We start from the raw sequence: 22767 nt of genomic DNA on the forward strand, positions 1-22767 counted from the left end.
AGAGGACGTCCTACCACTTTCTATTGACCATTTCACACACTGATCACTCCTTGAATGTAATATTTTAGGAAAGAGGTACATTACTACTAAACAATCCATTCATCATTTCCATCCTCTTCCCCCCATAAATTTTGTTGCTCAACCTAATAATCTTTGTCTTTACCTTCTACTACTAGTATCAAATTTGGGGCTTCAACTTGTTTTCTGCTAGGTTAACTCTTAACTGTGTTACCCTTTCTTCTCTTGTTTCCTATTTCTTCTTTGGTTATTTTCTGACTATAAGTTCTATCCCACCGTATCTTCTTAACGTTTTCTTTATCCAAACAATATACCTTCTTCATCAATACTTACAACACCTATATTTTCTACATATGTTAATTTCTTAAAGTTTTTTTTATCTTCCTCTGCCCAAGATTACAAACTTTCCACTATACTCTCAAGTGGCAAATTTTCTTCTGTTAATACATCTGCTCTAGCACCCTAATATTAAAGAGTCATATAAAGTTGTAAGAAAGATTTTGTAAGGTATACACATTATAGTCATTCATTCATCTACTTAACAGCTATTTACTGAATGACATCATGGGTTGGGCACTGAGGCTACAGTGATGGGAAAAATAAATGGTCCCTAAATAAATGATTTAGTGAGGAAACAAATATGAAATAAATATGTATATCAATAAAAATAAGTGCTATGAAGGAAAAAGTACAGAGTGCTATGAAAGATTACCATAAAAGATTCTAATTTAGAATTTGGGGGTTAAAGAAAGTCTGTTTGAAGAAAGACATTTAGGCTGAAACTGAAAGGATGAGGAAAAAAACTTAAGTAAGTAAGAGAGTAAGTAGGTAAATTTGGGGCTCAGAGTTTTGGAACAAGATAAATGTAACTTCCTGAGGCTGAAGGAGAGTATGTGCAAGTCCCTGAGGTAAAAAAAAATGCTGGATGCCCTGTAAGAACTGAAAGAAGGAATAAGTGTAGCTGGAATAAAGGGAGCCAGGGGGGAATGGGTAAATTTTAATCTGGGGTGGTGGACAGGAGGCAAATACCCTATTAAAAACATTTAGGCTATGTTAAAGATCTTGAATTTTATTCTAGGTATAATGAGAAATCATCAAAGGGTTTGGGTTTGAGAAGTACTATAATAGCAACATAAAGAATAATCAGAAAATCTGGTAACTTTTCAACAGGCGTGAGAGAAGTGAAAACAAGGCAATTCTTTATGAACCTGAATTTTAAGAACATACCTGTCAACATATCTCCTAGCTTCCACATTATCTAATGCTGTAATAATTATATCTTGTCTAGTATAGAACTCATCACTGTAAATAGCCTCAGTGGCTGGACATACTTTGTTCAAGTGTGCATCTATCTTTAATTGAGGATTTATTTTCAGGGTTGCATCAGCAGCAGTATAGCTTTTAGGTTTCTAAACAAATAAATAAAAAGAGAAGAAATAAATGTTAAAGATAGGCTATGATTGAACCTACACATTCTTACCACTGTAATGTATGTATGAGGTGAGAATAATGAGACCAATTTTCATTTTTAATTTGTGGAAATTATACTCATTGTAGTCACACTACATTTAGTAATGCATATTAGTTGGAATAATTTGCACATTATTAATAAAACCACCCCTATTTTACAGATAAGTGCTTTAAAGTTCTTAAAATATTACTTAAAAGTCCAATTAAAAGTACATTTTTTCCCCAGTAATGAGGTTTGAATTGGATAAGTGCCTACAAAAAAAGGAGAACACATTCAGTGAAAATATTAGAAATCCAAATTTTGCAGAAAATGAGCTCTTAACAGGTATGGGAATCTAATGCTTTGGTACTGAAATCTTTTAAAAATATTACTATTACTGGATGGAAATATTTTAAAAATTATTATATATGTTTCAGTTTATAAAAAAGGATACCCTAAATATAATGCACTTAAAGATTAAGTGATCATTATTAAATCATTAGTGTTATCAAAGTTCATTTGGGAATACTGCCTCTGACACTAAATATCTATAGACCATTCTGTTTGAATTCAAGCATCTAGTTTTAGTGGTATTTCTGTCTCTTCTCACATTGCTAGGCTGACAAATTTTTACTTCTCAGCGCTGTTAGTGTATATGCAAAGCACAAACTTTGTTAGAACTCCGTAAAATAAGAATAAACAGGCCTTTATAGTTTTTGTATAAATAAAATGTGCAAAGTTAAGTGAATGAATTTTGTGACATATATTTTAGTTCATAAGAGACCCTGTTACTTAGTTCTTTATATTTGGATAAGTGAGGCAATTAGGTTAACTATGCCACCTGCGTTAGTTACTTTTCTCTTCATGACATTCTTAAGCTTAGTTTACTAAGATAATGAATAAGCTGTTGAAAAATAAAGTGAAAAAACACTTCTAAAGTAAAAGCAAATTTGTTTGACTGACTAAACTGCTTCTTTTCCTTACTTAAATATTTTGCTCTCTATAAAAAAGATTGAAAACAAGCATTATTTTACAGTAAAAAGGGATGCTAAACAGTCAAAAAAGATCAAAAGAGCACAAAATTCTAAGTGCTAAATGTTACCCATTTTGTACTAAAGGTCAAAAAGAAAAAGTGCCAAATTTGTGATCTATTAAAATTTCAAATTAGGAAACCTATTTCTATATCTATCTTTAGTTTCTAAAATTAAGTATGTAGACACACTTTGGTGACGACAAAATGAAAAAATACTGCCCATGATTCACAACTCAGATTTTAATATCCAAAATCAACGCAAATATCCATTTTTACATTAAAAATAATTTATATTTTTCCCTATTGTCATTCTCATTATTTGATAATTGAGAGATTCTAATAAAATAAAGAACATACCACGCTTGTTTAAGCACCATTTTCTACTTATAAAAAAGAAAACTCTCCTCTTTTTTGTATCACACAATTGATGATTTAAATTTGAAACAGAATAGCAACACACCTGTATGTGATGAGGACGAAATAAGAACTGTCTATTCAAGTTGGATTTTTCTATCAAGTCAGGGTCTGTAACTGTAACCTGATATCACGAAAAGAAAATAGCTGAAATTACATAACATATAAATTAAATCTATTTTGCTTTTCTCAGGATGACTAAAATAACTCCCACAAGTTATTCTAAATTATTTTGGCTGGTAAAGGTTATAAGAATACAAATATTCAAAATGGTTACCAATACTACTCTTTTTATACTTATACTTAATTATAATTAATGTTTAGCATAAGAACATATCTTACAGCTGAAGCAAACCAAAACTTTTTCTAATTATAACAAAATAGGGGTTAAAACATCACTATCACATATCATAAACATGTAATGAATTACCTACAGAGGAGCTGGCTCTTCTTTCTAAATTTATATTTATTCCCAATCTCAACTAATTTGGAAACAAGGCTTGCATGTTTCAATTTGAAAGGAACTCTTGCTAAAGCAGAGGTCTACAAACTACAGTGCAGGCAGGCAGCCTGTTTTTGTAAATAAAGTTTTATGGAACACTGTCACACTGTTTAGTTATGTCTATGGCTGTTTTCACGTTAAAATGGCAGAGCTGAGTAGTTGTGAACGAGACTTATGGTCTGCCAAGCCTAAAATAGTTGCAATCTGGCCTTTAATGTAGATCCTCATTTTAAAGGATGCAAGATGAAAGTAAACAGACCCAAGATAATCTGAAAAGTATTCATAATGTATTTGCCACTTAAGCTAGTATTTATAAACAAGATTTGACCAGGAGTAGTATTTCTTAGTGTGTTCCAGTTGTTAGATGTTGACTGGTGGTCACAGACATATTCATTTTCTTTTAGCTGGTATTTCCCTGATTTCTTTTGTTTTCAACGTTTCTATGTAATTATGTGTTAGAGGGTGTCTCTTTTAAATACAAAAAAAAAAAAAAAAAAAGCCAAACAAAATGTCTTCTAACAAAAAGCTTAATCAATATACAATTACTGTGATTACTAATATAAGACTTTTTCTTCCATACACCCCAACCAAACTTTTTATCATCTCCCTTTTTTTTGGTCTTCTACTGGACTGATCAAGTTTTCTTGATTCCAATCTCTTCCTCCCTCTAACTGAACTGGTTTAGAAGTTAAACATCTATTTTTATGTGGTTGTACTCAAAATTTTAACACGCACATGTAACTTAAGATCCAAAATTAATTAAAATCTCTATCTTCCTCCTCAACAATTAGAGGATATTTGAACTCTTTCTTCTACTTTCCATGATATCAATGAACATGTTACTTATTTTTAACCATCACACTCCCAAATCAGACAATATTTTAATTATGTTTTAAGAATCAATGCTTATTTAAATCTAATAATGTTGACAAAAGCTTCTACTTCTACTTACTTTACGTATTGCCCACATTATCTAATGGTTCTTTCAGTTAGAACCAAGAAGTGCTAATTTTTCATCATTTTACTTGTCAGATGTCTTTACTTCTCTTGAAAGATAATTTAACTGAGTAAGGAAATCTATGTTGACAGTAATTTGCTCTTGCACTATGAAGATATGCTTCCCTATCTTCACATGTGCATTTCTTGCTGATGAGAAGTCTATTAGGTAATCTCTCTTTTTATCTTTGCCTTTGATTTGCTTGGGGACTAGTTTACCTTTTCAATCTGAACACCCTTATCTCTTCAACTCTGGAAACTTTTGTCATTATCCTTGGAATATACTGAAATTCTTACTTCGCTTTTTATAAAAATTTCAGTGCCTTTTCCCCTCATATTTCTATTCCTCTTTCTATATCTTTGGTCATTTTTAATATTATTTTAAAGTTTGTTTGCTCTATTTTCTGTAGCACTCCTTTTATTTATAGTTTTTAGAGGGCTAATTATTCTATTTTCCTTGGATGATTCTTCTTCCAGGTGGTACTTTTTTCTAGTGGACTGTCATTTTTCATTGTGAATTGTCTTGAATGGATGTTGATTTTTCTGCATAGTCCTGCATACTCTGGGTAAGTAAGTATCACCATGATGCAGTTTTGCATTTGTTTTAGTTAGAGCTCTGGAGGTCTCAATTATCCTAAGTCTGTTATATTCATTTCTCTGTGTGAATTCTTTATATGATGTAATTTGGGACCCCATACACCAATGTATGCTCTGAGCTTCAATTTCTCATGAGTAACTTCCCTTCTATTTAATGTTTTGGACATATGTTCAAGATAGAAATACTTGTGATTCATCCCAGCTTTTAGCTCAGGAATTAATTTCTCTCTTGGTTCCCAGAACCTGGGGATTTCTCTTTCCTTCTTTCTAGTTAGTTTGGCTACATACGTAAACACTTAAAAAAAAAATGTATACAAGACGTCTATGTGTTTGTAGTAGGATAGATATCTGTTCACATTATTTTACCTTGCTTTGTTACCTGAAGTCAGTAGGTTTGTTTACTACAGTTCTATTCCCGACCTTTACATGTTGATATGTATTGTGAATGTCTAAGGAGTTAAAGTATAGTCATGAGCTGCATAACGTTTCGGTCAACAATGGATCGCATATACAACGGTCGTCCCATAAGATTAGTACCATATAGCCTAGGTGTGTAGTAGGCTATACCATGTAGGTTTGTGTAAGCAGAAACTATAATGTTCGCACAACGACAAAATCTCCTAACAACACTTAGAATGTATCCCCATAGTTAAGTGAGGTATGACTGTATTCAGGTGATTCCCAAACTTATGTAACCAAGGATTTTTTCTTTTTAGAAATACCTTTTAAAACCACCTCAACTAACAGTGGTTTGTGGAACACAATTCAGGAAATGCTGGTCAGGAATAATATAAATGTACAGCATCTGCCTGTAACTGAGAGTAATGAATACCCTTTTTAAATGGAATAATAAGCCAAGTTTAACAAACCATAAAATGTGAGCTATTATATAAACTTAACACATTTAATTACTCATTGTTAGTCATCATGATAAATCACTACTCTGGGAAGCTAGTTTACATCTTAAAGGCAAAACAGCACCAGTGAAATATATTTTTATTTAAACACATGGCATTGCTTCCCAATTAACTCACATTTATAGTCTTAAGAATATGAACTGTACATCGAAGTTCATAGTATTCCCTCTTCTTTTGATAATCACCAATTCTAACTATATCTGAGTACTCTGCAACTTTTTAATGTTAGCTTCTCCCATCTTTAAGATTTATTTAATAATTAGTAAGTACTATCTAACTGAAATAATAACAATAACATTAATATGCTTTATAGTTTGCACAGCCCTTTCACATTTGATCTGCACAATTACGTTATGAGATACGTAGTACAGTATGAGATAATATAGTATAGTATATTTTCACAGTATTAGAGAAAGAAAATGGGGAGCAGAGAATTAAAGTAAGTTGCCACAATGTCACATAACTTTTGAAAAGTGGTCAGAGTAGAATCAGAATTTTCCAATTTCTAGCTTAATGCTCTATCCTCAAAAATCTGTATTTCAGATCTATGCAGTCAAATACAGTTCAAAAATGGGCAGTAACAGAAATATAAACTTAACTCTCAATGATTTACATCTTACCATTCCCTTCTCTTTGCTTGTGCCAACACCAAGTAGAGCAAAATTTTTTAACATTTCACAGCCTATAGCTCCACATCCTACCTATGAAGAAGAAAAATGAAATGTATCAGATTAAATAAAATTAGAACTTCTACTAAAGAGCAATTTCTTCTTAACTTTCTTTAAATGCTAAGTTATAATAAATACATAGTTTTAAAATAACTTGAACACTGTGACTCATTTTACTTTAAAATATTTAACTGGTTTATGATGCCATTATAAGTCTCAGTTAAAGAAAAAAAAAAAAAAAGTATAAACCAAATAAGGAAAAGCATATTATTTACAATTCCTTTAAACAGAAGACATTTTAAAACTCCAAACAAAAGCCAAACATTAAGCTCATTTTTTATATTAGAAACAAACTGCACAAAACATGAGTGCAACATTTTAATGAAAAAGATTCCTTGTTTACAGACAATTTTCAAAACTCATTTGATGGCTATAACTATTCTAAGAGTTCTAGATTCCCCATGCACATAAAAGCTCAGCAATGGCTGATGATTTTCAAAACATTATTTTAAAAATGATTATTAAAAATCAGCAATATTTTCATGACTGATTATAATAATGAAAAAAAAAAAATAAGTGGCAGGAAAAGGAGTTTTACGTTATTAGGGAGCGCTTCCCTACCAATGCACTAAGATATTTAAGAAAGCCAAATCCACCTACATATTGCTTCATTTGGTAAGAAAAAAATAACCAATTTTTAACATATTTCTAGAAAATCATTTGATGTTCTCAAAACTATTCCATTTGTATTTTAATTTTAAATGTATTAATTCTTTAAACTAGGGGTTGGTAAACTTTTTCTGCAAAAGGCCAGACAATAAATATTGTCAGTTTTGTAGGCCATATAATCTGTGTCACAACTAATCAACACCACTATTATAGCATGAAAGAAGCCATACACAATACAGAAATAAATGGGCTGGGCTGTGTTCCAGTGAAACTTTATTTACAACAACAGGCAACAGGATGGATTTGGCCTGTTGGCCATAGTTTGCAAACTCCTGTTTTAAAATTTACTGAATGTCTACTATGTTAGGAACTATACTTACTTAGACTTAAATTTGTTTTAATAAATTAACTTGATGATACACAATAGCAGTCTGAATGTACTATTTATTCTCATCATTATTCATACTTACTAAGAAGATACTCAAATTTTGTAGCTTCTGACACAAAGTGTCTCCAATACAGGCTCGTAAGGCATCATATCTATCTCCTCTGAAGAAAATAACACATACCAAGAAAACAGAAAGGCATAAAAAAAATTATTAAGATTAGTTTCATTATTGTTAATACCAATTTAATTTTGTACTTAAATAGAATACTCTTTAAGAGTTTCCTCCAACCTAATAGATAAAGAGAAAGAGAAGAGACTCCATAAAGAAATCAGTTTTTCCTTTTTTCCATTTGACTTAATATCCTAAGTCCAAGTGACTTAAGTGAAGGTGACTTTAGTTTATCTAGACAAAACAATTTTCTAAGGCAGGGATTTTTAATAAAGATTCTTAGAGTAGTCTACAGATGGGCTTTGGAGTTGTTAACTCACTTAAATTAAAGGCAGAACTTTGGGTTATGTGTATTTTGAGAAGAATGAATCCATAAGATTTTAAGATTCTCTATCCATAAGCTTTTATCAGATTCTCAAAGAGATTTTTGACCCAAAAAGGTGAAGAGTGACTAATATAGTATTTTATAGCAAAAGTTTTCATCTAACATCAGAATGGTATTTTGAATGCTATCCTCACGATATACAATTCAAAATTTTATATTCATTATTTATAAAGTGGTCAAGAGAAATGGCATTATTATGACACTTAACCTCTAAGTAGAGAAGAAATGATTCCAGAATTAAAAGAGTTAGGAGAAAAGATTATCTAAAACAAATGCATGTTTAGACAAAAACTCATTTTTAATCTAGTTGCCTCTTATAAACATACAACGAAGGAAAAAAGCAACAGAAATTTCAGTATTACCGTGGGAGAAATTCTTTTTGTTCAGGTTTGCCTAGGGATTCAACAATATCTTCTGCTTCAATGTATAACTGAAAAATAGAAAGTAAAAACACAACTTATTATGTATAAAACTTAAATTGCTAGAAAAAGTAGTTCTTTTGTAGTTATTTAATAATCATTAGGGAAAACAATGACAAAAATGCCAATTCAGAGTAAAATCATAGATTTAAAAATATAATTTTTTAATACAATATATAATCTATATTCTTTCATTAAAACAATGGTTAAACCTGAAGGAACTGTTAAAAGATACAATTTGATTTATGTCACTTAGCCATCTTAAAGATGATATATTCTAATTTTAATAAACGAAAGGAAATTTCACCTCCAAATCTATTTTTTATAACTACATTAAAAACTCTGGAAGCCCCATTCAATTTCAGCTACATTTGAATAAGTAATTTGATTACTTTTTGATAAGAAAGTACCTAGTCTGTATTTATTTTCCAGCTTGGGTGTATTATATGTCATTTATAACTACATATACTACTGAGGAAATGATCTAGGAAGCCACAACTTCAGCATTTTTAAAAATACCAAACAGAATTAGTTTCAAGTTAATGAAAAAAAGAACTGTCTCACTCTCGTTTTCATTTAAGTAACTTATGTGGCTAAATTTGAACATGTCCAAATGGTTACTTATTTAATTATAACACCACACAATCTATACTAATAACAAAATGTATATTTCCCATGCTGTTTAGTTGTATCTAAACCAGACTTTTACAACTGAACTTGTACTGTGTTAAAATAAACCAAATAATTCAGCAACAAAACAGCATTATGTGGGTATTTTTTAAAACCTAAAAAAAGATAAATGTTATATTCAAAATGTTTAAAGTGTTTCCAAAGAGAAAGAACCTGAAGAGTGTCCTTAGATACCCACCCTCTGCCAATTATTCCTTCTTGTAACAGAAAATGAAGGTTTTCATTCCATCTTCTGATGTTTATATAGTTCTCAAACTTACACCATCTCTATGCTTTTTACCTTCAGAAGTTTATATCTAGGAAGGGAATCTGAAGATTCATGATGACAAATGATTTCATGGAACAGTTCGAGTCCTGAGAACCCATGAATGCTAAGCTAACAGTACTGGAAACTAAGTATAAAGATAGAAAATTCATTTCCTCACTTTCACAAATGAAAAAACTACACCCTGGAATGCAAATCGGCATTATATCCCAATAGCCTCAACAAATGATCTTGTTTCAGTTTCAATTACAGAACTAAGTTCTGGTGGCATATCGCAACTCTCTCAGGTATCAAAAAACATTTTAAGGTTGCTTTTATGATATATTAATCATACATTATGATTCATAACAGACATTCATTGTATGGGTGGATAATTCAACCTTAAACATAAAAAATTATTAAAATATAGAACTAACCCACTGGCACAAAGGAGAAAACTTTCCTGTCACAGCTTTCAATACTTCTTGGCTGGCAACACCTCCTACTACTGCAGCAAGTGGGGCTAAAAAGCCTTGAGCAGTCCAAGAGAGCCAACGCACAATGTCAACATTTATTTCAGGCTGAAACACAAGCCATGAAAGACAGTAATATTAACAGTATTCACATAGGACACTCAAAATTTCAATGACAATGTGAGAATTATTATAGCTTAACTTCTAAAAAAGCTACTCAATTTTCTTACCAACTAGTTTTTAAGTCCTAAAAAAGTCCCAATTCATAATAAAAGACTCAGTTGCATGACAGTTACTTTAAGCAGTATTTCTCTTTACCAGTACTTGCCTATTTTCGCTTTTTGACTCTGTATGTTACACTAGGACACCATTTAGAATTAACTGGAATATCTACCATTTACATTTTTTGTTAAAGAACAGTTCTGTGATGTCAGTCAATATTTAAAAATACCAGGATTAAAAAAAAAAATGTTTTAATGAAAACTATGGAAAAACCTTGAACCTAGGTAAATGAAAATAAAAATAAAATGATCCATAAAAAATGATAAGGAACTATCCGTTTGTGCTCGAAGTGGTAAATAAAAAGCGCAAGTGTGAAAAACAAGGAGACAAAACATTGTTTAAAAAGGCAGTCAGAGGCTGGCCCAGTGGTGTAGTGGTTAAGTTGACGCGTTCCACTTCAGTGGCCCGGGGTTCACTGGTTCAGATCCTGGGCACAGAGCTACTCACTGCTCATCAAGCCATGCTGAGGTGGCGTCCCATATAGAAGAGCTACAAGTCTACAACTACGATATACAACTATGTACTGGGGCTTTGGGGAGAAAAAAGATAAAAAAAAGAGGCAGATTGACAACAGATGTTAGTGCAGGGCCAATCTTCCTTAAAAAAAAAAGCAGTAAAAAAAAAAAAAGAGTAATGACTGACAAATAATAATGTACACCAGAAATTTCAGTGTTATGACCTCAATAAAATAATTAAAAAAAAAGAGTAATGGCACCTTTGCATACTAATCTAAGAGCCAATTATCACAAAGATCTCATTATTATACTTAAAAACTGAAATGATATTTCTCAAAATAAGATTTATTAGTATTTCTAAGGAAATATTGGAGAACTGGATCTTGGAGCTATTGTTTCAGCACAATGTCTTATTTGTAACAAAGATCTCTTCATGAGCTGTGGCTTCTCTTTCTCTTCCTATTCTTTCAACATCAGTAACCTTAATCTTATACTCCTGAAATCCTTGTAAAATAACAGTACTTGTGCATTTCGGGGGAAAAGGGAAAGATTTTATTACATTCTCAAAGATATCTGTGATACAAAAAAAGGGTACTATCTATTCACTATTCCACCCACTCCATTTCAATTTTCTGTACCTCATTATTTTTCAACTATTTAGCACTAACCTCAATTCAGATAGATTATGATTTTAAGCTGTGTCATTTTTGAACGCAGACTTTGTTGGTAGTGATAATATTAAAAACAATGATGAGATGCTAATAAAAGCAGGCAATTTGATTGAACACCTACTGTGTGAATTGTACATTAAGTCCTCATGTAATCTTCAAAATAATTCTAGGAAATATAATTCCTACCATACAAATTAGAAAACTGAAACTTTGAAAGATTAAGTAACTTACTCAAGGTTTTACAGCTAGTAAGTGGGGAGGCCAGGATCTGATCCTGAAAAGTCCAACTCCAAAGCTCTATTCTTACTATTAGGTTACACTATCTCCTAAGATTCTATTATTTTTTAATAAATAAACAAATATGCAAATCTGGGGTATTTTTGGTTGCCCTAGGATAATGATGATGGCCTAAATCTGAATTTCCCTACATAATCTCCAAAAAAAGATACATATCCAAAAGGAGAAATAAACCAGTGGCAGGACTCTTCAGCACTACCAGGAAACAGAGAATATTACAAACTTTAAATTACCTGTAAATAGAGAAATAAATACAAAACTCCAACAGAACTATTTCTGGACTTCACCTTGCTGCAAACCTGCAGAAAGCAGGAAGCGTGTGACCAAAGAAAAGAGAATGAAAGGCCTAATGATGACAAAGCGCAGTCAAAATCATCCTGAGAAAACAAAGTCCCACACTAAGTGCAAAAAATCTTTTTTTTAAAAAATTTTTTTTATTTGTTTGTTTATTTTTCCCCCAAAGCCCCAGTAGACAGTTGTATGTCATAGCTGCACATCCTTCTACTTGCTGTATGTGGGACGCGGCCTCAGCATGGCCGGAGAAGCAGTACGTTGGTGCACGCCTGGGATCCGAACCCAGGCCGCCCGTAACGGAGTGCCCGCACTTAACCGCTAAGCCACGGGGCCGGCCCCAGTGCAAAAAATCTTAAATACAGGTATGAAATCTGGCAGATGTCAGCAGTGACTATGGCAAAAGAACTTTTCTGGGAGATAATGATGTAAATAGAAAGGGGGAGATATCCTTTGACAGACAAAGCTAAAGACAAAGTAAGAGAGGGAAGTTAAGGATTTGGCAGAAATCAAAGAGATCCACAAGACACACTAACACCTATCCACCAAAAGAAATCATCCACTGAAGAAACTCCTTTTCAGTATCCTGAGAGAAGAGGGGTTCTAGAAGTAGAAATCAAAAACAGCACCCAAAACCTTACTCTGTCCAAAAAATAATCAGAAGAATCAGTTCACCATACAAAGTTAATATAAGAAGGAAACAGAAAATTAGAATCAAAACATTTTAGCTATTGAAAATTTCTCCTCTAAAATAATCACAAGGCAGAGGACATTTGACTGAGTGAATTAAATATCCTTAACAAACATTTGGAAATATGGGAAAACAAAAACAAAAAACCCCACCTTGAATTTGAAATTTAATAACTAAGAAGCAAAATAATCCATTCCACATCCCCCAAAAGGGAAGAAATAAATAAATAAAAGAAAATCTGAATCTACATATCAAAATGGGCTCATGGTGAACCTGGGAAAACTGACTGAATGATCAACCCTGAGATATAACCAGGTAAAACTATTAGATTTCAGGGATGAAAATACACAGAAGAAAAAATATACAGGGACTCAAGGCAAAACGATCAGATTACTTATAAGAGTAAGAAAATTAAGCTGGCATCATATTTTTCAACAATAAGACACAAAGCAAAATATCACCAAAGAAGGTAAGAGCCTAAAATTTTACATCCAGCCAAGCTGCCTTTGAAGTATAAGGGCTACAAAAAAACTTAAAATATTTAAGAACTCAGGGAATATCATAATTCTAAGTTCTTTCTGAGGAATATACTAGAGACCAAACCTGATTTTGAGACTTACTATAAAGCTACAGTAATCAAGATAGGATAGTACTAGCAAAATGGCAGAAACAACTAATAGAAGATAATGGTAAGTTCACAAATAGCTCTACACCTATGCGGTCAATAAATTGTTGACAAAGATGCCAAGAAACCTGAATAAGGAAAGAACTGTCTTTTCAACAAATAGGCTAGAATTACTGGATATTCATTTACAAAAAAATTAACCTTGATTTATACCTGGTATAAAAAAATGAACTCACAAAAGTACAAAACTGTACACAATAAATTCAAAATGTATAGTCATGGACACTTGATCTATACTTCGCATGGTATACAAAAATGAACTCACAAAAATATAAAACTTCTAGAAGAAAACATTGGAGAAAAGCTTTGTGATCTTGAGTTAAAAAAAGACATTAACCACAAAAAGAAAAATTATAAATTGAACTTTATCAAAATCAAAAACTTCTGCTCTTCAAAGACAGTGTAATGAATGTAAATGAAAAGACAATCCATAGACTGGAAAAGAATATTTGTAAAACATGTATCTGATAAAGGACTCATATGCAGAACATGTAAAGAACTCTCTCAATCAAAAAGAAGACAAGCTAATTAAAAAACAAGCAAAAATCTGAAAAGACAGTTTATCAAAGAAGAGATATGAATGGCAAATAAGCACATGAAAAGATACTCAAATTCATAGCCATTAATGAAATGCAAATTAGAACCACAATGAGATACCAATATGCACACTTTAAGATGGCTAAAATCAGATAATACAAAGTGCTGAAGAGAATGCAGAGCAACTGAAACTCTCAAACATTTCAGTTGCAAATGGTACAGCTACTCTGCAAAACAATTTGGCAGTTTCTAATAAAATTAAACATATACAGTCATGCGCTGTATAACGACATTTCAGTCAAAGATGAACTGTACATACGTTGGTGGTCCCATAAGATTAGTACCTTATAGCCTAGGGGTATAGTAGGCTATACCATCTAGGTTTGTGTAAGTACACTCTATGATGTTTGTACAATGATGAAATCGCCTAATGACCATTTCTCAGAACATATCCCTGATGTTAAGGGACACATATCTGTACCTATGACTCTGTAATACACTACTAGATGTCTACCCAAGAGAAATGAAAACATATGTCCACCCTAAAATCTGTATGTATATGTTTGTAGCAGCTTTACTCATAACTGCCCAAACTGGAAACAATCCAAATGCCCATCAACTGGTGCAGGGACAAACAAACTGTGCCACATCTATGCAATGGAATACTACTCAGCAATAAAATGGAATGAATATGCAATGACATGGATGAAACTCAAATTCATTATATTTAGTAAAAGAAGCCAGACTCAAAAGGCTACATACTGCGTGATTCCATTTATATGACATTCCGAAAAAGGCAAAACTGTAGTGGTTGCCATGGTTTGGTTGGTGGAAAGGGAGATGATTATAAAAAAGCATGAGAGAATGTTTTGGCATTATGGAAATGTTTTGTATGTTGATTGTAGTGATACATACATGACTGTATACTTAAGAGTTCATCGTGTGCAGCTGAATTAATTGTGTACAGAATTTTGTGTAACTAACTGTACACCTAAAAAGGGTGAAATTTACTTTAGTTTTATCTCAATAAACCCTAATCACGTCCTTCCTTCTAATTATAGACCTCAACAACCTATTTCTAGCTTTTCATACTTTTCTATAACTACTAAATATGCAATAAAAGGTCTTTCATTTATGGCTAGTGATTCACTGTTTTCAGTATATATTATTTCCTTTGTTTTAATTATATAAAACATGAGATCATATTATTCTTACTACTAATATTAAGACTTTCATTTCTCCCTCATTTTTACAAAATAAGACCAAAAACAATAAAATGTTCAAATAATTGCACAAACACTGCTATCTTGATATTTGCTAAAATGAAACTGTTGGCTAGCTGGTACCATAACATAAAAAAAAACCATCTCTAGGTAAGTATGCCCAAATATGACACGCAGAATTGAGAGGTATGAATATATAATGTATGAAAGAGATAATTTACAAAAAATTTACAAATTTAAATAGTGAGTTTTAGTGGGTTAACAAAACAAGTTTTGTTTTGTAAGTCAGAGAATAATAAAGAAGAATAATACTAATACTAAAAATATAGCAGCAGCAGCAGCAAGTCGTAATTACTATATGCCACATACTGTTCTAAGTACTTTACAAAATTAAATCATATAATGTTCACAACGACCCTATGAAGTAGGTTAACCCCATTTTACACATTTATAAACTAAACCAGAATGAAGTCAAGTAACTTGCCTACTGTCACAGAGTCAATAAGTAGGAAAGCGAAGATTTGAAGGATAAGAGAATATCAATATATAGAACATTTATATGTTACAAATCTTTTGATGGTCATAACTCTGAGTATTCACCTTCTCTTCCAAGGTTTCACTTATTGATGTTGCTAGTTTCAATAGTTCTTCTGAATCTTTTTGCCCTCTAGGATTCAAAACAAAGGACGCCAGTTTTAATTTTCTCAATTGCTATAAACAGTAGGTCATATTCAAAACTAAAATCTAAGAAAATATTTAAAAAATCTAGAGTTTTTTCAACAGGTAGCACAAAGTGCTTCATTGACTTGAAGGTAATAGGCTTATTAAACACATGACTTCAAAATCATGCTCACCTAAGGACAGTATATAAATAAGGTTTAGTTTTAAATACACCAGGCAAAAACCTTTTGCAATAGTACTGACTTAATAGACTAGAAGGTAAAAAATTACATAATGGATTCATAATTCAATAATTCTCAGATTTTTTGTCTTAAGAAGTTGTACCTTTTGAAGACTTCAAAATAGGAAAATTCTTATTTAGTATAATTCCATTTTTCTAAATTGATCTCTCCACTCCCACCAGAAAAAAGACCAGAAGGTCATAATAAATGTTTATCCAGTTTGGTGTCTCTAATAGTGTTGCAATTATAAGGGGCTTAGTTACTTTCAAAAATTTTTAATCTATAATTTCTGAAATACTTCTAACAGGAAAAAAGTTATTCTAAACAAAGAACATTACCCAACATTTGGCTTGCGACTATAGCTCTCCTGAAACTGGTCCAAGGCAAGCATAGCTGTGTGAATCTGTAAAGGTGCCTATTTAGAACATTAAAAATTGGTTAATATTTATTGAGTGCTTAATATGTACCAGGCAGAGTGCTAATGCTTTTAAAACATTATTTAGTTTAATCCTTACAATAAATGTATTAGGTTAATACCATTATCTCTATTTAACAGATGAGGAAGCTGAGGGTTAGAGAAGTTAAATGACTTGACTTCAAGACCATAAAGCTGTATTTAAGCAACAGATCCAAGTTTCAATCCCAGGTAGTATGACTACTTTTCACTAGGTTATCCACAAGAAACTTAAGAGTAATATCGACTGAACAACAGCAACAAAATATTTGTATAAGATCACCCAGTCCGTTTCCTTACCAACATTTACAAATTTGGAAACTGTTAATATAATTCTTTCCTTATCACAAACACGTTCACTGCCACAAAATTATGTCCAGTGATTTAAAAACAGAATATATGCTTCCAAGGTTTTTTTGAAAGAAATATGTATTATATAAAACTCTACAGGGTTCAGAAAATCTTTTAATAAGATCACCTTTGCATAAATAATTGAAATAGTCTTTTAACCATCAACGCTAGCAAATCATTATAAAAGTAAAAGCTCTTCCTATTATTCTAACACTTTTCACGATATAAATTCCTGTTTTTAATCCTTAAGTGTCAACTTTATATATGCGAATACAACCTTTATTAAAAATTTCTGACAGAAAAGTAGGGGCTGGCTCAGACGCATAGTGGTTAAGTTCACGCGCTCTGCTTCGGTGGCCCAGGTTCCTGGGTTCTGATTGCGGGCGCGGACCTATGCACTGCTCATCAAGCCATGCTGTGGTGGCATCCCATATAAAAAATAGAGGAAGATGGGCACAGGTGTTAGCTCAGAGCCAATCTTCCTCAGCAAAAAGAGGAAGATTGGCAATGGATGTTAGCTCAGGGTCGATCTTCCTCACACACACACAAAAAATCTGACAGAAAAGTATATACATGGTTACTCCATTTTAACTTTTCACTTATTAATCCCCATCCCTGATTATGCTGCCTCTCTCAAACCTATGAAGTGTTTATTTACCTCAGGTTTGCTAAAATCCGCAATAAGGCACTTCGGGTGTTTTATCTGTCTCTCCAATGGTTCCTAACAGAAAAAACAAAAACCCCCCCAAAGTATTACTTCAGAGCAAGTGAGTGATTACTTGACAAAATACACTGTTATATGTCAGAGCACTAAAAGCAATGGATCTCTCCCAAAGGTCTGAAATAAGTAAGGTTGGGCTAATATGTTTTAACTGAAATATAAAATAGCTACCATTTCCCCTGTTATTCCTTGTCTTATTACCACACTTTATTTCTTTAATATTAAATGTAATAAACTGCTCCATATAGAAAATTTGGGAAAAATGGTGAAAACATTTGTATACTCGAAAAAAATTTATTGTTTTAATCAAAAAGCTACCATATTTTTCAGATGTCAAGTTATCTAGAATTGTTACGCCTGACAAGACTTGAATAAATACTCAATGTTAAAATTTTCTATGTGGAGAAAAGAATACACAAAGGCCAAAAAATGAACAAACAAACAAAAACTCAACCAACAACAACGCCCCCCTCCAAAAACACCAAAAACCCAAAACACCCACCCAATCTGAAATTTACTTGAGGCGTAAATTATCTAACTAAAGTTGGAACAGTGGCAAGAGAAAGTAATGCAGGGGCAGATTTGACTAGCTGTAGTATTTTAATCTATTGTTTTGTTCTAACTTTGGCTTGGACAAAGCCTTGCAGAGGACTAGAGTTAATAATAGCTCTGGAAAAGAAAAGGCAATCATGTTAAAGTCTTGAGAACTTGCAAGAAAAAACAGAGATGTATTAGACAGCCTACAGTGAGAAGTGGCGTAAGGATTTAAGTAGCAGGAGACTTCTTATTCCCTGATACAAGTAGCCTCCACATTCTCTCTATTCAGATACTTACATTTTCCTTTCAATGCCAGTTTACAGGAATTATTTTACCCTTCCAATATAAACACTGTTTCTTGAAATTTAAAAAATCAAAATTTAAAAACCTGGATTAACAAGTATGATGAATAAAAGAAATATTCTTTTACTTTAAAAATGTAAATAATTGAATAATAAAACAAACATACACTATTTCAGTGTTTGTTAAATCTTTCAAATACATATTAGTTTTATCTTTTGTCTTAGAAAGTAATTGTAAGAAGTATGATTAACTCTTTGATGATTCAAGAAGGTGTAGTTTCTTTGAGGTAACTTACATACTTCAAGTATATGCATATGGTATTCTAGCTGTAAATTTTTTCGTGGATACCAGTTTATTTACTTAGACTGATGCAATTTCCATCAAAGTGGGTGCAAATTAAAAAACAAAATCTGTTTGGACTTTAAATTAATTCTTTGGTTAACTGAGTATTTATTTATTACTTTTTCTCTTCTGCCATTCTTCTTCTCTAAAGAAATATTTTTTAAGCAGAAAAAAAATACTTACAAAGCAAAATGTTTTAGGAGTCTTAACTTGGACAGCTATGCCTCCATGTAAATAAGGTTCCAGTTCTGTAGTATCACCAATGCTAAAAGAAAATGGTGATACCACTAAAAGAAAAAAAATAAGAAAACCATTATATAATGATATAGGTATTTAAATTTGAAGATTTACTGTCATAAGGATGTTAATTTTCCCTACTTTGCAAAATTAAGAAAATCCCATTATAAATCTTTTTGGGGATGGAGGTGGGAAGTGTGGGGAGCTAGACAGATTATTTTGCCAAGGTGAACTTTAGAACTTTAACAAAAATAGCCAAAAAAACTCAGAAGGGGAAAAAAGTAATGAGAAGTGTTTATTATTAGACATCAAAATATTTTATAAAGTCTCAAAAAATAACCTATTCATACTAATTATATACAATTAATAATAATTAATATAGTGTGGTACTGGCTCATGAATAGACAGGCAAACGGAACAGATTAGAGAATTCAGAAATAGACCCACATGGGATACAATTAAGGTGGCACCTCAAACCAGTGAGGAAAAGATAAGATCATTCAATAAATCTTTTGGTAAAGAAACCATCTGAGAAAGTATCTATTTCAAATGGATAAAATCTTAAATGCCAAAAAAGATGCCAAAAAAATTATTAGACAAAAGCACAGGAGGAAAAAAAATCCTTTAAAACTTTGCAGTGAAGAAGGCTTTTCTAATCATAACTCAAAATAAAAGCTACAGAAGAAAAAAAATGAAAAATTTGACTATATATCTATATAAAAAAAATGCACAGTAAAAACCCATCACAAGCAAAGTCAAAGGAAAAATGCCCAACTAGAAAAAATGTTTGCAACTCATATAAAAACCCTGGCAAATATGTCCTACATAGTAGTAGTTCCAAGGAATGGTGAAGAAAAAGATCAACAACTCAACAGGGTTGAAGGGTGAAGGAGGTCAAAAGGTACAAACTTTGAATAAAAAGCAAGTCATAAGGATGTAATGTACAGCATGGTGACTATAGTTAATAATACTGTATTGCATATTCGAAAATTACTAAGAGAGTAGATCTTAAAAGTTCTCATCACAAGAAAAAAAAATTATAACGACGTGTGGTGATAGATGTTAACCAGACTTATTGTGGTGATCATATCACAATACAAACATATAGCGAACCATTATGTTGTAAATCTGAAACTGATATAATGTCATACATCAATTATAACTCAAAAGAAAAAAAAGATCAATAACTCAACAGGAAAATGGTCAAAGGATCGCCGATTCACATTAAAGGAGAAACAGTGCTATAAACGTAAGATACTTAATCTCATGCAATTAAATTGCAAATTTAATTAAATTAAATTGCAAATTAAAATTATATTGTCATACCATTTTCCTTCATAGCATGAACTACTATATGGTTGTAAAAGAATAACAAAAAGGATGTTCTGCAATTACCGCTGTAAAAAAATCTAGATATTTTGTTTAATGAAAAGGCAAAGGGCAACATGACGCATAATATGTTGCCCTGTATGTAAAAAACCAAAAGGAAACCTTGGAAGGACATACAACAAATAAGAACAGTGGATAAGTGAGAACTGAGGGGGAGCCACAGGTGGGCAGTAAACTTTTCACTATAAACATTTACCCTTTATTATTTTTGAACCATTTGCTTATTTAAAAAATTAAATAAACAGCAAGCCTTTCTTCCCACAAGCCTTATATACTAAGTAAAGAGAAAAAGTCAGGGGCTGGCCCAGTGGCGCAAGCGTTTGGTGCGCACACTCCACCGCGGCGGCCTGGGATTCTCCGGTTCGGATCCTGGGTGCGCACCAATGCACCCCTTGTTAAACCATGCTGTGGCGGTGTCCCATATAAAGTAGAGGAGATGGGCACAGATGTTAGCCCAAGGCCAGTCTTCCTCAGCAAAAAAAGAGGAGGATTGGCATTGGATGTTAGCTCAGGGCTGGTCCTCATCACAAAAAGAAAAAAAAAAAACATAAAAAAAAAAAAGAGAAAAAGTCAGTAAACATCAAACTTAGCTGCTGCTACCTCTGGAGAGGGGGGGAAATTGTACTCATTTTTTACTCTATTTGAACATACATATATATATTTAAAATAAGCATGTATTATTTTAGCTATTTAAAAATATTTTTCAAATAACAGAAAATTACCTTCGAGCAGTAAGTGCCAATTAATAAATGTTAACAAATAAAAAGTTTCATAAACAGCCACTCTATTTAAATATTGTCTCCTTGCCCAAAGAATTTTTGGTACAAAATGTGGGTTTTTATTTTCATTCCCTGATATCCAGTGGCTCCTCCTTTTACATGTAGCCTCAAGATTCTGATCCATCACCACAATCCACCATTGCATGGACCCCAAAATAACAAATGATAATTCCAAATGATTAGTTAAGTCAATTTTTGCAAAAACAGATACAAATTCTTTAATATCAATGATCTGAACCTGTATTTTAGATACTTAGATGCAGTCTGGGAAACAAAATCCAATAGCTTTTTTACCAAAGATACAAAGATATAGATCCAAAGTTGTTTTTATATAAAGAGTTCTTAACAGGGACTGATTTTTCCTCTCCTAAGGATCCATTTTGCAGTCATTTAAAAAAAAATAAATTCCTTTTATTAGTCTATACACTAATCACCTAATTACACTTTCAAATGCCCTAAAGATAAAAGTGAATCACTCTCGCCTGAACAGGTGTAAACATGCTGTCTTTGAGTTACAGGATGTCTAGCATTGTCTTTAATTCTTTGAAACATGGCTGGAGGAAAATCACAAATATGCAGACTAATGCTGCTGTAAATTCATTATCTTCAACTTCAGATGGGCCCTAAATGATGCCTGATATCTCTTTTTTAAAATGAGTTTAAAAAGTCTCCTCAAACCTCTAGCCTCGGCACCTTTCCTCACCTAAAAAACCAGACTCCTTCAACTTCTTGCCAACGAACCCACAAACTTGCCTGCAATAACATCCATTCATTCCTTTTATCCAAGCCACTGAAGAACAACATATATCTCCACTTGAATACTTCATAGCTACCTTACTCAACAAGCCTAAACCATATTCATTATCTTAGCTCCAAAACCTGTGCCCTTTCTTGCATTCCCTAAGGAAATAAACAAGTTGCCCAAGTCAGAATCTTTGCTCACCTCCTATATGAGATAGCAAAGTTTCCTCCCAAATGTGTTAAGACTCTTGTTACCTCAACTCCCACTGCCAGCTGCCATATTATATCTTTCAGTTCCTTGAATTCTGTGTTGACTCTTACTGTTTGTCTCTGCACAGAATATTCTTTTAACTACCTTCCTAAGCCAACGTGATCTTCAATTCCAATCAAGACATCCTGTCCCCACTGCTGCTGTCCCAAAACTTGGATAGGTTTCCTTGCTAAGTTTGGAGCTCCCAGAATGCCTGTACTCCCTTCATATCATCACTGTTTAATGATGACATCTCCTCACTTGGATTGAATGTTTCAAGGCCAAGAGTTGGACCATGTCTGTCTGAGCTGATGTTGTGTTCTCAACACTGAGTATAGTGTCTATACTATAAATGTGCTGAATAATGAATAAGCATAAATGAATTAATAAAACACATCAACTTACCAGTTATTTGTTGTGTAGATCCATTTAAGCCTGTCATTCCATTAATTTCTCGAAATGTTAGGAATTGTCCTGTCTCAAGTTTGTGAGGATGATTTTCAAGGCAAGTCACAATGCCAGGATTAGCCTACAAATAAGAGTTATCTGCTAAAAAAGAAGTTTCACGTATTCTTTTTTTATACAAATTCCAAATCT

At 32.4% G+C, this 22767-nt stretch overlaps 1 protein-coding gene across 2 annotated transcripts in view; it reads right to left on the minus strand.

The window, feature by feature from the left end:
* UBA6 (ubiquitin like modifier activating enzyme 6) overlaps positions 1–22767 on the minus strand; it is a 76151-nt gene that overhangs the window by 18767 nt on the left and 34617 nt on the right. Inside the window, exons 9-19 of one of the 2 annotated variants that reach the window (XM_058547177.1) lie at positions 22576–22699; positions 18958–19061; positions 17530–17592; positions 16405–16481; positions 15765–15831; positions 9997–10140; positions 8569–8636; positions 7735–7813; positions 6548–6628; positions 2962–3039; positions 1246–1427 (exon numbers count right to left, since the gene is read on the minus strand). In XM_058547177.1, the coding sequence (XP_058403160.1) occupies positions 1246–1427; positions 2962–3039; positions 6548–6628; positions 7735–7813; positions 8569–8636; positions 9997–10140; positions 15765–15831; positions 16405–16481; positions 17530–17592; positions 18958–19061; positions 22576–22699 (1067 nt within the window). The remainder of the gene's footprint in view (positions 1–1245; positions 1428–2961; positions 3040–6547; positions 6629–7734; positions 7814–8568; positions 8637–9996; positions 10141–15764; positions 15832–16404; positions 16482–17529; positions 17593–18957; positions 19062–22575; positions 22700–22767) is intronic. The other variant, XM_058547178.1, reaches the window with a different exon arrangement.

This window comes from Diceros bicornis, chromosome 8, assembly GCF_020826845.1.
Source record: "Diceros bicornis minor isolate mBicDic1 chromosome 8, mDicBic1.mat.cur, whole genome shotgun sequence".
NCBI lineage: Eukaryota > Metazoa > Chordata > Mammalia > Perissodactyla > Rhinocerotidae > Diceros > Diceros bicornis.